The sequence below is a fragment of the Leucoraja erinacea genome, chromosome 13 (assembly GCF_028641065.1).
Source record: "Leucoraja erinacea ecotype New England chromosome 13, Leri_hhj_1, whole genome shotgun sequence".
Taxonomy (NCBI): Eukaryota; Metazoa; Chordata; class Chondrichthyes; order Rajiformes; family Rajidae; genus Leucoraja; species Leucoraja erinaceus.
The window spans coordinates 32,379,693-32,396,904 of NC_073389.1; the positions used below are offsets into that span (position 1 = coordinate 32,379,693).

Below are 17,212 nucleotides of genomic sequence, written 5' to 3' on the forward strand. Positions count from 1 at the left end.
CAATTTTATGGATAATATACATTATCTTTCCCCCATGAATTTCAGAACAGATGGAAAAGAACAACATTCAGCAGAGTGAAGTCCATTTTAATTCTTCACTAAACACAATTTTAGATCAAGTAGAACACTTACATTTCTCCAATGAATCTGAACCAGCTTCTCATGGGCATTGAAACTGCAACCTTGAACTTTGCACTGACAGAAAGAGATAGAGAAATTTAGACTAATGGAATATTCAAAGTTGCATCTTCTGTTATTACCTTGCCAAAATCACTTTCCTTTTCATTCAAGGATTTGACATGAATTGATCTCTCCTTTTTCACTTTTTAAAAATTGTTGTTAAGGTAACTCCTGAACAAAATAAATGAAAAAAATATATATAAACACACACGTATCTGCAGATTGACAGTTTCTTCAATAGTAAGGGTGTCAAAGCTTACGGGAAGAAGGCAGGAGAATAGTGTTGAAGGGAAGATATATCAGCCATGATTAGTTTTAAAGAAACGGTGCAAATTCAGGCCCTCCGGCCCACCGAGTCCACGCCAACCAGCAATTCCTGAACACTAGCATTATCCCACATACTAGGATAAGCGAATTAACTTACAAACCTGTGCGTCTTTGGAATGTGGGAGGAAAACGGAGCAATCTGAGAAAGCCCATTCGGAGAACGTACAAACACTGTACAGACAGCACTCGTAGTCAGGATCAGACCCGGGTCCCTAGTGCTGTAAGGCACCAAGTCCAGCAGTGCGCCACCATACTGCCCCAATGGTAGAGTAAGATGGGCGTAGACTTGATGGACCAAATGGCCCAATTCTGCTCTTATGTCTTAGGAACTTAAATCACTACCTTAAAAATAGGCATTTAAATCTGCAAATGGAAGGAGTTTAGAGCAAAAAGATTCTTGAAAGGTTAGAATAGGCGCAGAGGCTAAATAACCTGTGATTTAATCATTAGATTCAGGTAATTTTATGGGTACATTTTCATTCCCTGAAGATTGTAACTTTTAAATTCTCTGCCTTTTATGACACATTTGTAGAGCACAAGAAGTGCTCACTCACAGTGGTCAGCTCACTTGGAATAGTAAAATACCCCACCAGAAATTATAAAGAAACAAACTGAAAATATGGATTAAAAAGTGAATTAAGCATAGCTAAAAGTTAAGAAAGGAACAATAATAAAAAGGTCAAAATATTTGAAAATAAAGTACAAAAAAATTAAGGATAAATCAGGGAGTGAGGTCTGATTTTTGTTTAAAACATTTTGTCATGTAGTTCAGTCACAGAGATGAATTAGTGTACATGATGCTCTGTGTGCAAGCATGCAAAATACAGTCAATGTCAGACTAAGATTACAAAGGTAGGCCTGGAATGTGACAAGCATTACAGCGATGCTTCAGGTATTTTGTATAATAAATGGAAGAAATCAAATAGGAACTTCTGCAAATGCAACCGTGTGCAAAGACCGCGTGTTTCTCTCTGTGGTTTCCTGTCCTTCAAAAAGAATGTTGTCTTGCAGCCTTCCCTATCAATCAATGAATTGACAAGAAGCTTCTCAGGTTTTCGTAAACTTTCCATAACTCAAGACATCCTAAAGTGCTTCACTGGCGGGCAAAGGACAATGTTGACTATACTTTGAAATGAATGTAGGAAAATGCATTGATTAGCTTGCAAACAGTAATAAATAAAACTGCAGTGCAATACGTCAAAGTCATCAATCTATCTTGGCATGGAACAAAAAACAGAAATATTACACAAAAACATAAGATTTATCCTCTGCACACTTCTTTTCAACACCCCACCCTCCCATTATCACCTAGTTTATTTCCCCTCCCTCACCCACTCAATTTGTTCATCACCAACACTGTCCTCTGCCTGTGTCCCCTCATCCACCCTATCTCCCTTATTTGGTTTCATGATCCACCTTCCTTTCCTATCAGTTTCCATCATTGGCAGCCCTTTGTTGCTGATCATCTTGCTGCTCTGTTGACATTTCAACACTCCACTCCTCCATCTGACACCATCTGCCCATCAACCCCTCCTCACTTGGGTGCTGCTGCCACTTACCAACTCTTGCCCCATCTCTTTACACTGACCATCACCCCTCTGCTCTTTCAGTTCAGTTGAAGAGTCCCAAAATGTTGACAGTCCACTTCCCAACACAGTTTCCGGCCAACACTGAGTTTGTTAGCAAATTGCTTGATGCTACAGAAATGTTACACTATCAAGTGAGGTGCATCTCAGCAGTGCCTCAAGTAATTAAAATATTAATTGCTCCAGGATTCTCATTCCCCGAAGATTGTAAATTTAAATTTCTCTGCCATTTGAAGTACTTAAAGATCTGATCATGTTACATCACTTCTCTTATTCCGACAAAAACAATTTTACATTCCAGGAAATGTTTATGAAATTAAGATGTGCACCTTTTCATTCTTGGCATGTTGTTTGAGAAACGTTTAACCTGCTCCATGATATCAATGTTAGAGGACACCACAGCTGTTAGAAGACAGTGTTGGGAGAAATGAAACCTCCACTGCTGTTAAATCAATAGGGCAACCTTTTTCTAAGCACGGTGGGACATCTTTTGACAGCAAAATCTGAACCAAAGTGTCAATAAATATCAGAAAATATACCAAAATCTGCACTGCAATAGCTAATTTCAGCAGAAGTACAAATACCACACAAGCTCCGATCAAGAAATAATTGCCTGTGGTCAGTCCATAGTGTTGCAAGGAGCAGTCAGAGTAGGTTCAAAGATTTTACTCTGCTGAAACATTAAAAGAGACCTGCGATAAATATTACATGTGTGTGGTATTAATTTCATTTTATTCAACTGAACCAGGTCTGCTACATCCTTGGCTCAGCGACAACATAAGCAAAGTTCGAAGGCAAGGTGCTAAAGTCATAGTTTAAAGACAATGCATGATCTCCCAGCACTGAAACGCTTGTTTAGTCAGAGCTGGTTACTCAGATGAGACAGTAAATGTTAGGTGGACAAATAGATAGAGTGACATAATTCAAAGAGTGGCGATGCCTTCCTGGCCCATTGATTTACAATTAGAATCAGAGCACAAGAGGAGGGTCTTCGACCCACCACATTCATGCACCCACCAAGCATCCATCTATGCTAATCCCACTTACTAGCACTTGGGCTGCAGCCTTTTGTCTTGGTGATTCAAGTACTAGGCTACTCAAAAGTAGTACGTTGTGAATACTGTGCCACATCTCAGAAAAATAGTCCAAAATTGCAATCATCACATGATTCCTTAATGACCTACATTTTATCACAAAGTGGTTGTGTATCAATCATCAGTGTTTAATTCACTCGCCGTGCCTTCATGTAGCAAAGCCCAAACAGCAAACAATTTGGTTTGAAAGTGGTAATAAAGTAATATTTTCAACGCTCGATGAAAAGATGATGATCTCCAACAAGTGAGTGCCCAACTATTGTCATTTCACATTCAATGTCATTACCAGGGTAGAATCCCCCATCAACACCTTGGGTACAATCAATAATTATCAATTCAAATGAAGAAGCTACCTAAGCATCCTGGCCAAAAGAGGTAATCAGAATCTGGGTATTCTTCAGATGGTTCAACTCATGATTTCCCAGAACCTCCTGATTATCTACAAGACACGCCAAGGCCGCGGTGAAATACTATATTTTCTCATCTCAGGGAAGTATTTTAGGACCGAGATGAGAAAATCAGTTTTTTACACAGAGTGGTGAATCTGTGGAATTCTCTGCCACAGAAGGTAGTTGAGGCCAGTTCATTGGCTATATTTAAGAGGGCGTTAGATGTGGCACTTGTGGCTAAAGGGATCAGGGGGTATGGAGAGAAGGCAGGGATGGGATACCGAGTTGGATGATCAGCCATGATCATATCAAATGGCTGTGCAGGCTCGAAGGGCCGAATGGCCTACTCCTGCACCTATTTTCTATGTTTCTATGGTTGTGTATAGTATTCAGCAGCTCAACACCTTCTTAAACAAAGCAGTCTAATTGATGAACCAAATCTAATTTGATGGTGCATGCGAGGCAGCTGAACAAGATGAGAGCCCATGATATCAAAGAGAAGATACAAACATGGATAGTACAAATAAAGGTGGCCTTTTCTGGTTGCCGGTGACTAGTGGTGTTCCACAGGGGTTGGTGTTGGGTCCATTATTCTTCACATTCTCCGTGGATTGTCACCATGTTGTGGTGGAGAAGCTTGTGAGGACCTGAGATCCTGAGAGCGATGCCGCCTGGAACTATGCTCCTGGTAGGGCTACCCATGGCGGTAAGGTCGAGGAGGAGGTCTCTGACAAAGAGCAATCCAACCAAGACCTCAATGGTGGAACAGGCGGAGGACGATGGCTGACGATGGAGCGTCGCAACGGCTAGGAAGGTGGATGAAGGCTGCAGCAGAAAAGGGTCTCCGGTCATCTTGGACTCCATGCCACTGGATCCTGTCAAGGAACGAGGGGTGGCTGCCTGTGCACCAGTCTCCCCTCGTTAAACAAAGTCACACACAGTCGTCCTCCTTAGAGCACCCTGGAGGGATGAAGGAAAACACCAAATGCAAACCTCCACTGACGTGGTTATTTGGAGCGCAATTAGGGCACAATGTTCACGTAGAAAACTGGTGGCCATCCACTGCATTCTGACCTATCGCCAGCCGTCTTGACTATTGGCTTGCCACTGGATCCTGATAGACCGGGACGAGAGAGTGAAGCTGATGATTTGTGCAACTCTCCCTCACTTTAATCCAAGTCAAGCGCATGACTTCAGGACCCATATCACCTAACTGGGCGAAGCAGGACCACCACGGGAGCGCGTGCAGCTGGGAAGGGGCGCACCGCAGAAGCTTAGAGGAAACGCACCGTGCTCAGGCCACTTCGGCTTCTACTGCGGCGCCCACCCAGCTGTGTCCCATATGTGGGTGAGCCTTCCGGGCCCGGATCGGTCTCACCCGTCACCTATGGACCCACAAACAAAACCACTGAAGTCTTGGTCTTCTTCGAGTATGAAGGACGAACAACAACTCTTCACATTGTATATTACTGATTTGAATTGATGGCTTTGTGGCCAAGTTTGCAGGTGATACAAAGATAGGTGGGGGACAGGCAGTATAGAGGAAGCAAGGAGTCTGCAGAAGGACTTGGACAGGTTGGGAGAGTAGGTGAAGAAATGGCAGATTGATTACAATGTAACAAAATGTGCGGTCATGCTCTTTGATTGTAGGAATAAAAGCGTAGACTATTTTGCTAAATGGGGAGGATTCAGAAATCAGTGGTCCAAAGGAATTTAGGTGTGCTGGTGCAGGATTCGCAAAAGGTTCATTTGCAGGTTGAATCAGTAAGGCAGGCAAATGCAATGCAAATTCATTTCAAGAGGTCTAAAATATAAAAGCAGGAATGTTACGGTGAGACTTTATAAAGCGCTGGTCAGACTGTATTTAGAGTATTGTAAGCTGTTTTGCACACCATATCTGAGGATGGATGTAGTGGTGTTGGAGAGGGTCCAGAGGTGGATTCCAAGAATGGTCCCGGGGTGGACTGGGTCAATGTATCATGAGTGTTTGACGGCTTTGGGCCTGCACCCACTGGAGTTTAGAAGGATGAGGGGCGGACCTCGTTGAAATTCAGCAAATAGTGAAAGACCTGGATAGAGTGGACGTGGAGAGAATGTTTCCACTAGTGGAAAAGTCTAAGACTAGAGGGCACTCTGAATAAAAGGACGTACCTTTAGAAGGGAGGAGAGGAATCTTTTTAGTCAGAGGGTAGAGGATCTGTGGAATTCATTAACACAGACAGCTGTGGAAGCAAAGTCATTGGGCATTTTTAAAATGGAGATTGACAGGTTCTCGAGTAAAGGTGTCAAAGCTTACAGGGAGATGGCAGAAGAATAAGGTTGAAAGGAAAAAGATAGATCAGCCATGATTGAATGGGGGAGTAGACTCGATGGTCCGAGTGGCCTCATTCTGCTTCTATAATTTATAATTCAGCCTACAAGCTGTTGCCAGGAAATGGGATAAATCAGTTCCTAAGAATGCTTCCTGCAGCAGAGATAGAAAATAAAAATTAGCTCCAAACTTCCCAATATTTTAATTGAGGCAACTTCTGTTCATCAAGTAATGATTGCAAAGCAAACCACCCCATAATCTGTAGCATCTAAAATTCCCTTTGAACAAACAGTATACAAGGTAAATACAGAGACACGTGTCATTTATACAGAAGTATGTAAAAGTGATACCAAAAGGTGCCATTATATTCTATGCCGAGAAATTCCAGTTGTGTCTGGGTTTAATTCAATGTAACTCTGAATAATCTTGCTAGCCAAATAGAACAAGTTGTCCTACAACTTTAGGCTGTGCACGCCATACGCTAGTGTAGCAATAGCACCTCCAATCACGCAGGACCCTTTCAGTACTACAATGCTCAGAACAACTTAGTACAGTTTGGCTTTTGAATCTCGGCCCAGAATGAATGTTGCAACAAAAACTAGATACTTTAATTGTACTTTAAATTGAGGTGAATGTAAACTTCTATTATGTTGTAGGCTCTCTGTTCAACAACATATTCCTCTTAAGACACATGGCAGACTAGAACACAATAAACCAAAGCAGCTTCAAGCCAGCATTTTTCCAGAACTACATTCTACATTCCAGAACCAATTGGTAGACACCATATTATGACCAGCCTTCAAGTCGCAAAGATATCACTTTCACCTTCAAGTATCTGATTGCAATTATTGAAAGTGAAAATTAAGAAACAGAATCTATTTTTTTCTTTATGCAGATGGAAGAATGAGCAAGGACAGGAACTCATTAACATTCCATTCCACAAGGCACACCTGCATCACACTAGGATGGTGTCAGAGGCCATGGTAGAGAGGTAGACCATCCCAGACGAAGAAACGGGGTCCATTTTAATATGTTCTTAAATCAAATTTTGTCCACGGCAGAAACTGCACAAAAATCTTTTAAAATGGAAATCATACCACTACAGCATTTATAATGAATGGCATCAAACACATAGAAGAAAGAACAATCAACAGACAGAGAGAGAACGAGAGAGCGAGAGAGCAAAGAGTAAAAAGGAGAATAAAGAGAGGAATGAACACATTTACACATGAATTTAATATTACAGGAGCTCATTCTTATATACAGGTGTCCATGTGTCAGGTCTTGCATCAAGTACCTTCACCTTGAAAAGCATCAGCTATATCACCGTCCCAATGCTGAAATTGCATTTTAATTAAAAATAAACTCGTGCTCAATTGAACACGTTGAATGCAAACAATCTTAACATTTCATCCTTTTGCCCTGCAGCTCTAATCTAGGTTTTTGTATTAAGTCCCCTTTCCAAAACTATTACATTGACACTACAGGACAGTTCCATGAAATGCAGCAAAAATATCTGGCCACTGGAAGATCTCTACCTTCCCCATTAAGTTATGTTCATGTCCAGTGCTCCACATTGCAGCCTTTCCCCTTCTGATAATTTCTTTAATACTGAAGCAACACTTCAGTTAATTATTTCACATCAATTTTAATCTCTATTCCCTCCCCCCACCTCCGCCCCAAACAATTAATATGTTTTAAGTATCACAAATCACAGTTGCAATTGGGAGGTAAGGAAGTGTCCCGACCTGAAATATCACTTATCCATGTTGTCCAGAGATGCAGTTCTGTGTATCTACATTTTGCGGCAAGCAGCGTCTATTTAGTCTCTACATATTAAAAAGAACTCATGGCTGAAACAACAGCCAAATCCCCTGATGATAATCATGATTTACTCAGCAAGTCATAGTGATTGAAGGATAATTATATAAAGTATACAAAGTTCAGCTTAATCATTAAGAGCAATGCATCTCTGGATGGAATTGGGAACCAAAGATCTTACAGCGGAGCAAGATGGTTCACTGCGCGAAAAAGCTGTAGTAGGTGATGGGTAATCTTCAGCGCCATTTCCGTAACCGGCTTCTGTCATGGCGTCAAGCTAATTCAGGGAGATTCTACTATATCAGGCTGAGAGATTAAAGGATAGACACAAAATGCAGCGGGTCGGGCAGCATTTCTGGACAAAAGGAATAGGTGACATTTCAGGTGGAGACCCGTCTTCAGATTGAGTCGGGGAAAGAAGAACTCCCAGACCCAACTTCCACCTTCACATCAGGCTGCAAATAAATAATTATCAGTGCAAGCAAAGATCTTCTCTCGCGCCCTTTGCGAATCAAAAACTTGCACGTTGTTATTTACCCTTGGGTCGCAAACCCAAACCATGATAATTAATGCCCCCATTTAACTTCTTTAGCCTTCTATTTTCCAAACCAGTCAGTAAATCTGTTCTGCATTCTCTCTAAATAAACTTTCTTGATGTCATAAAAGTTTAAAGTCAATATAGAAATCAGAAACCTACTTAGGCAAAGAATTGGACTGGTAATCAGGCCAAATACTAGATTGGTCTTGTTTCTCTGTATTAGCCCAATTCATGCATGCATTTTTATTACAGCTCTCAGCTGGCTTATCCCCCACTACTGACTGTCTCTCTCCCCCCCACTACTGCCCCCAATCAATATCCTCTCCTCACATCCACACTTCTCTGGACCAGATGTAGAGGACCTATCGCACTGGCCCAACGCATACCAGACCAATTTGCATTATCCAGATGTAGAAAGGCCACAGGCAGTATACCCCCAAAATACTGTGATAAATTTTGTCAGCTGGTAAAATTTCACCAACCGTGAAAGATATATTAAACTGTTTACATCAATAATGTCTCACTCAAATTACCCATGAAACACTTTACCAATTGGTACAGAATGCAGAATAATATTTGCACTTTTGTTCACTCAGATCTTTGGAGTTCCCAAAATTAGTTGCCTATAGCAATGAGAAAGATAATAGTTTTCAGTAAGTTGGTCTGGACCTCCATTCAGGTCTTCCAATGCCCAGACCACTCACTCTACATTTAGAATTAATTTTGAATAATGTGAAAACATTCAACATTTAAAGCCTCTGATGTGAGCAGGTGCTTGCATTGTAATTTAGACCATCCTATCTGGGCTCAGTAACCGTCATGCACTGGTATCTGTACCAGGTACACAAAGACATTTGACACAATTGATATTTGCTTACTTGGACATGTTGTGATACATGCTCGTTGTACTTATCCACGTTTTTGAATCCTCGATCACAAGTATCACAGAAGTGTGTGAATATTGGGTCCCTTTTTTTCTTTTTCTTCTATTGGAAAGTACAACAGAAAAACAAGTTAAGCATGCAAGAGGGATGATGACAAACCAGAGTTTCTAGGCTCGGTTTCTCCTCCCCCCCCCCCCCCCCCCCCCCCCCCCCCCCCCCCCCCACACACCCACCCACACACACACCCCCCCAGCCCCCCCCCCCCACACACACACACACACACACACACACAGACACATCTTCCCCCCAGTCCCAGGTAGAAAATTAATATATTAATATAAGCACGCAGAATTCTGTTTTTTTCAGTGCAATTTTCAGTGCGATTTCAAAGTGATGTTGTGCACAGTGTAAAAACATTGCTGGGAGAGGGTAATGATCACACTGTTTTCTACTTTTCTTATTTATTGAATGTTCAAGTTTGTCTCCTAGCAAATTGCAAAAACACAGCAAACCTTCCCATTACATTGAAAACAGCTGCTTGCTTGGAACAGTTGGCTGAATCTAGATGCGTTGGAGTCAAAATGTTCAATCCCTCTTCCAGCACTTCAGCAATAAATCAGACCAACACCAAGGAAAACGCGAAAACATTCAGCCCCTCTTGTCCGAGCTGTCATTCAGATCATAAATGACCAAAATATCTTTGGCTAATAAAATGCTATCAGAATCAAAATTAACAATTGACCCCCAGTATCAAGTACTATTTGGGGCTAGAAATCCAAAACGTCCACCGTCTACTGTGTGGCAAAGTTATTTCCTAATCACTCTCCAAAGGGCAAAAATGCTGGAGAAAGTCAGCCGGTGAGGCAGCATCTATGGAGCGAAGGAAATAGACGTCGCCTATTTCCTTCGCTCAATAGATGCTGCCTTACCTGCTGAGTTTCTCCAGCATTTCTGTCTACCTTCGATTTTCCAGCATCTGCAGTTCCTTCTTAACCTCTCCAAAGGGCTCTCGCTTTTGCCACACACTATACCATAGAGCTCAAGCTCCTACCAATGGAAAATGTTTCTCAAGATTTAATTCCCCATAATACCATAGAATCCAATTTCCAAGGTAAACAACCCAAGTTTCTATAGTTTCTCCTTATAATGTATCTTTAATTGTAAACACAGTACTCCTCCCATGGCCAATATATGCACCTTAAGGCCTGGGGCTCTGAACTGTTCGGGGCATTCTGGATGGAATCTGAACAATGTCCCAGAGCCAAAGAGAAATGTTTGTGTCCTATTCCCCTAAATACGAGAGCCAATATTCCACAAGCTTTTGATTACTTTCTGTGCACAACCATGATATTTAATGATTTACTTGTGCAAATCCATGTTCGTTTTTGGCTTAGAGAGTGTTTTAATTTGTCATCTGAAAAATAACTTGCTAGCATTTAAAGTCAAAACTGAATGACCACACATTGTGTCCGCAGCCAGAGTTAAAAAGGCCTTTGCCAGCGTCAATCCACGCAAAGCTGCAGGGCCGGACAACATTCCTGGATGCGTTCTAAGAGACTGTGCCAAGCAACTGAAAGATGTCTTCACAGACATTTTTAACATCTCACTCAGCCAGGCAGTAGTGCCCAACTGTCTTAAGAGTGCCACCATCGTCCCTGTCCCGAAGAAACCAAACCCAGCCTGCCATAATGACTTTCGACCAGTGGCCCTAACACCCATTGTAATGAAGTGTTTTGAGCGACTAGTTATGCAGCACATCAAAAATAGTCTACCTGCCGACCTAGACCCACTGCAGTTCGCCTACAGAGCCAACCGATCCACAGAGGACGCAGTCTCAACAACACTGAACCTCGTATTGTCACATCTCGATCGGAAAAATACCTATGCCAGGATCCTCTTCATAGACTTCAGCTCTGCTTTCAATACAATCATTCCGCAGCAGCTGGTGGAGAAGTTGGAGCTATTGGGGGTTGATGCTGGCACATGCAACTGGGTCCTGAACTTTCTGTCGCAACGGCAGCAGACAGTCAGGGTGGGCAGTAGGACATCAAAAACCATAGCCGTGAGCACTGGCTCACCCCAAGGCTGTGTCCTAAGCCCCCTTCTGTTTAGTCTGCTGACACACGACTGTACTGCCAGACTCAATAACAACTTCATCAACAAATTCGCTGATGACACAACAGTGGTGGGTCTCATCAGTGACAATGATGAATCGGCATACAGGATGGAGGTGGAGCTGCTCACAGGTTGGTGCAAATCCCACAACCTCATTCTTAACGTGGGAAAAACTAAGGAGATGGTGGTTGACTTCAGGAGGGCGGGGAAACATCACCATACACCTCTGCACATCGACGGAGCTGATGTGGAAAGGGTCAGCAGCATGAAGTTCTTAGGACTACATCTGTCTGATGACCTGACGTCCACGGCCAACACCACAGCTCTGGTCAAGAGAGCCCAGCAGCGACTTCACCATCTCCGAAGACTATGTAAAGCAGGCCTCCCCACCACACACCTACGGACTTTTTATAGGGGGACTGTCGAGAGCACACTGACATACGGCATCACTTCCTGGTTCGGGAGCTGCAAGGCGTACGAACGGCACCAACTGGACAGGATAGTGAAGACCGCAAGCAGGATTATTGGTGCTCCACTCCCCTTTCTGCTGGACATATACAGGAAGAGATGTATCAACAGAGCCATCTCCATCATCAAAGACCCTTACCACCCATCGCATGACATTTTCTCCATCCTCCCATCTGGGAAGAGGTACAGGAGCATTAGCTGCAAAACCAGCAGGATGCTCCTCAGCTTCTTCCCACAGGCTATAAGACTGTTAAATGGACTTTGCCCCCTGCCAAGTATCGCGCACAAACCCCCACACTGCAGCAGAGCCACTGTTGTGCCGCTGCCGGTCGGAACGGCTGTTGAATGCTTAGTAGAGTGTTAAATTTGTTCATGACATGTATTTTTTATTTTCATTTCTATTTATTTTTTCATGCACACTGAATGGACACTGGTTGAGCAACGTTTTTTTGTTTCCTCTGGGTATGCGAATACTCAGGAAATGACAATAAAGATATACAATACAATACAATACAATTTGCTTCCACTAAAATATTTGTCCAGTTTTACTCATTCATTTTAGCCCAAATCTACTCAAATTACTTCAGTTTCCTCACGCCTTGGCCAATAGATTTCAAGCCCACTTGTAGTGATGAAAGAGAGTTGGCTGTTTTTCAGACTGGATTATAGATGATGATGATGATCTCAAAGTCTCTACGCTAGGACCACTGCTTTGTAAATAGTCATTGTTTGAAAGCACAGGGTTATCTTTCCAAATAAGTAGATGACACAAAGTCTCAATACAACATGAATATTGTGGAGGAGAGTAGACACAAAATGCTGGAGTAACTCAGCAGGACGGGCAGCATCTCTGGAGAGAAGGAATGGGTGACGTTTCGGGTCGAGACCCTTCTTCAGAGTAATAAATTCTACAAATAACAGGTAGCCGAACAGAATAGCTGCAAATGCAAATTAAATTTAATACAAAAGTACTTTGGCAGAAAGGATAGTCAATTCTGGCTAAATGGGACAAGTCTCAAGAGAGCATCTGTTCCTGCAGGAGTGCAAATCCAAGAAAGTGAAAAGGCACACTGAAAGTAAAACATATACAATCCGGGCAATCATAGGTATTGGCATACACAACAAATGTGGAATCTGCACAAAACTGGTCACCACATTGAGGAAGAATAGGAAGCTTCTGGTGAGGGTGCAGAGAAATTTAGGAAAATACTTCCTGTGAAATCAGACTAAAGAAGTTGTGATTATTTTGTCTGCAGCAAAGCAGATTAAAAGACAGTGGAGCACTAGATCATGCCTTGGTTAGGAAGGATAGGTAGTATTAATCAATTCTCATTCAAAACCAGGTGTAATATTTTGCAACATTGGATGAGGAAATCACTTACCACAAAAATGAGCTGCCTACCTAAACTAAATATGCTGCAGGAAGTCATCTAGAAATGAAATGTGGGACTTTGACAATACCTGCTGTTGTTGTCTGGTGTCATATTGATTGATGTTTGGGGACCAGTGAGCTGATGCTTGCTGGTTCGGCCACTTCTGGCAAAACTGGCCATGGTTACCTGGTTTCATTTAAAAAAAAATGGGGAAGAAGGGAAAAGACGGTTAGGGTCTACATGAACATTTCACCAAACTCAAGGGTGAGTCATAAAGCGTGTAAACAGGCCCTTCAGCCCAACTTGCCCACGCAGACCAACATGCCACATCTACACCAATCCAACCTGCCTGCATTTGGGCCATATCCCTCTAAATCCTATCCCCGACTGATTATTTAACGAAGTTAGCAGATAGAATTAAGTGTTCGTAAAGAGCTAAAGTGAACAACATGCTGTTGGGAAATACAATTCAATACATATTGTGAAGTACATTTAAAAATCTCACAATGGGCATGTCCTCCACACTGAAGCAGCCCTGGTATGCCACATTTGTATCTAGCTCTTGACCCAAAACTTCAGTCTGAAGAAGGGTCTCGACCTGAAACGTCACCCATACATTCTCTCCAGAGATGCTGCTACCCCGCTAAGTTACTCCAACTCTTTGTGTCTATCTTCTAGCTATCCTAAGTGCATTCGAATTGAATATCCCCAGAGGCAGTGTGGCTTCATTCCACTGCATGCAATGCATAATTTTGCAAATTATGATACGTTCAGTAACAAAGCAGCTGGAAAAGTTAGGATAGGTTAAGACTCAAGAGGTGCCTTCTATGTAGTTTTTTTTTTTTTGGCGGTTGGCAAACAACTTTTTAGTGCATTACCGCCACCAACTGGTATGGAGTGTGGATCAAATAACATTATATTCTTTTGTAAAATATCTATTAAATCAAATTGTACCTTTTCTTTTCTGAATCGTTCACTCATTTGTTTTCTTTCTTCCTCATACCTCTCACAATGTATAATGACATGCTCTATTGTCTCTTCTTGCCCACAGTATTCACATCTGCCTGTATTATGCTTGCCTATTATAAAAAGTGTACTGTTCAGATCAGTGTGTCCAAATCTGATTCTTGAAATTACTGTCTCCTCTTTTCTGTTTTTCCTGCACATCTCATTTCTCCCACTTTCCTCTGGACTCTGTAGAACCACCGTCCTTTCCGCTCTTCCTCCCATTGCTTTTGCCATCTTTACTTCAGTCTTTGCTTAATAATGTCTTTGATTTCAGTTTTACCTATGTTAATACTTAAATCAATCTTACTTCTTTTTGTTACCTTATCTGCCATTTCGTTTCCTCTAATGCCAATGTGTGCTGGTACCCATAAAAATATGACTGTAAGCCCCATCATTTGAATTCTGAATAGTGTTTGTTGTATTTCAATCAAAATGTCTGGTCTACTATCTGAATGGCTGTGCTGTAAACTCTTTATTGCCAAACTTGAATCTGAACAAATAACTGTCCTTAAAGGCCTGGTATCCTCGACCCACTGTACCGCTAACAATATTGCAATCATTTCACCTGTGTATACTGAGACCTCATTATTGATCCTCTTCCCTACTTTGATGTGAAATTCTGGTACAATAAATGCTACTCCTACTTTATCTACTGAATCTTTTGATGCATCTGTATAAATTTGGACAAAGCTGTAGTATCTGTCAATGTATTCCTGTATGATGAATGAATTATACATACGTTGTTTATCCTTGTTTTTCTGTTCTAATATTGTAAAGTCTACTGTTGCACCTGGAAGTATCCAAGGTGGAATTGAAGGTAGTGGAACCGTTGGAACCACATTTAATTGTGCTATGCTGATTTGTAATGCTCTCTGGGTCACTGTCCATCCAAAACGTTTTGTTTCCCTTCTCTCCTTTACCCAGCATGGTTTGACAGTAACTTGTGTTGGGTGTTCCTGATTGTGGCCCTGTAGGTTAATCCAGTAATTCAATGAAAGCTGTATCCTTCTCATCTCTAGAGGCATCTCCCCCATTTCAACCTGTAATGCTGCTGTTGGAGTTGTTTTTATTGCACCTGTACATATTCTCAATGCCTGATATTCAAGAGGTGCCTACTTATCAAAGAAAGTAAAGGTTTCATAATTTCTCTCTCTCTTCCCCCTCCTCCCCTGAACCCTGACTGACCTTGCACCAGTAACACCTCCCCTCCTCCACCTGAATTCCTTCCATGAATTTCACAATGTGCACGTTTTCTATCCTCGAGGTTCAATTTGCAACTCGGCATCCTTTTGGATTCACACCTGTCTTTTCACCTTTGTCCTTTGTCCAACAATCTGCCTATCAAAAAGTCCCTTTGCCTGTGTTCAGAACAGGGATGTAATGCTGAGGTTATACAAGGCGTTGGTCAGACCACAGTTGGGGTACTGCAAGTAATTTTGGGCCCCATGTCGGAGAATGTGCTGGCACTGGAAAGGGGCCAGAGGAGGTTTGTTTACAAGAATGATCCCAGGAATGATTGGGTTTACATATGATGAGCGTTTGAAGGCACTGGGCCTGTACTCGCTTAGAAGAATGAGGGGGGACCACATTGAAACTTACCGAATAGTGAAAGGCCTGGCTAGAGTGGATATTTCTACTAGTGAGAGAGTCTAGGACCAGAGGTCATAGCCTCAGAATAAAAGGACGTACCTTTAGGAAGATGAGGCAGAATTTCTTTAGTCAGAAGGTGGCGAGTCTGTGGAATTCATTGTCACAAAAGGCTGTGGAGGCCTGGTCAACGGATATTTTTACAGCAGAGATTGATAGATTCTTGATTAGTATGGGTGTCAGTGGTTATAGGGAGAAGGCAGGAAAAAGGGGTTGAGAGGGAAGGATAGATCAGCAATGATTGAATGGCAGAATAGATGGGCCAAATGGCATAAATCTGCTCCTATGATTTATGAAAATTAGAGATAGGTTACCCAAGCGAAATGTGTGGTGTTGTACTTCCAATTTGCTTGTGGCCTCAAAAAGGTCAGTATGGGAACGGGTGCCAAAGTGGTTAGCAACCAGAAGATCCAGTGGTGGACTGAGCGCAAGCGATCAGCAAACCTGCTGCAAGTCTCCCCTTTCTTGATCTCCGTTTCCACCACAGGAGGCTTACTATCGACTAACATCTACTACAAATCTACTGACTCCCAGTTATCTTAACACTTCCTTCCATCCTGCCTCAAGCAAAGACACTGTCCTCTACTCTCAATTCCTATGTCTCCACAACAACGGTTCGCAAGATGAGGCTTTCTTTACATCTAAGATGTCTTCATATCAAAAGCCACATCTTGGAAGCAATGGTCCTCATTCTTTAGTGAACATTGCTTCCCCCAGAAATCATAGAGGGACCCCTCATCAGCATATTTTTTATGTCCCAGAGTTCTACTCTCACTCCCTCTCTCCCCGGACAGAGTTCTCCTGGTCCTCACTTTTCACCCCACCCACCTCCAACCCAACACATCATCCTCCAGCATTTCAGTCGCATCCAAAGTGATTCCCCCACTGATCACATCTTCCCATCTCCACCACTTTCCATCTTCCACAGGGACCACGCCATCCATAACTCTTTGATTCTCTCATCCTTCGCACCCTAACCACCACCTCGCCAGGTACTTTCCCCTGCTATTGGGGGAAGACAATTAGTCTGAAGAAGGTCCCAATCCGAAACGTCACATATCCTTTTTCTCCGGAGATGCTGTCTGACCTGCTGATTTACTCCAGCATTTTGTGTCTATCTTTACCATGAGCAATACCTCGAAAGATCTGGCGCGTATAAAGTGGATTCCCCTCGCTAGAACTTTAACATCACCAACAGTGAGGAGAATCATTTTACCCTGAAACTGGCTGCCGCCGCCGGAGTTGAGCCAGGAAGTGTGGCGGTGCCCAGCGACCATACCCCAGGGTGGGCCGAGGTTTAGAGCCGCCGCCCTCCCGTCCCAGGCAGGGGGACACTGCTGTTGAAAAAACGGCGCAGGCGGTGGTGAGAACACCGGAGGTCGCAGCAAGGGAGCCGGCGGGGTGAACACTGGCGGCGGGTAAAATCCAAACTCGTTCATCGCTCCAGCAAGCGGCGGACAATCACCATGTG

General features: G+C 42.7%; 1 protein-coding gene across 1 annotated transcript in view; it reads right to left on the reverse strand.

The window, feature by feature from the left end:
• Positions 1 to 17,184, reverse strand: part of nufip1 (nuclear FMR1 interacting protein 1) — a 31,171-nt gene extending 13,987 nt beyond the window's left edge. The window contains exons 1-4 of the mRNA XM_055644800.1: positions 16,958 to 17,184; positions 13,175 to 13,272; positions 9,125 to 9,232; positions 133 to 195 (exon numbers count right to left, since the gene is read on the reverse strand). Coding sequence (XP_055500775.1) covers positions 133 to 195; positions 9,125 to 9,232; positions 13,175 to 13,272; positions 16,958 to 17,180 — 492 coding nt within the window. The 5' untranslated portion in view covers positions 17,181 to 17,184. The remainder of the gene's footprint in view (positions 1 to 132; positions 196 to 9,124; positions 9,233 to 13,174; positions 13,273 to 16,957) is intronic.
• Between the last annotated feature and the right edge of the window lie 28 nt (positions 17,185 to 17,212).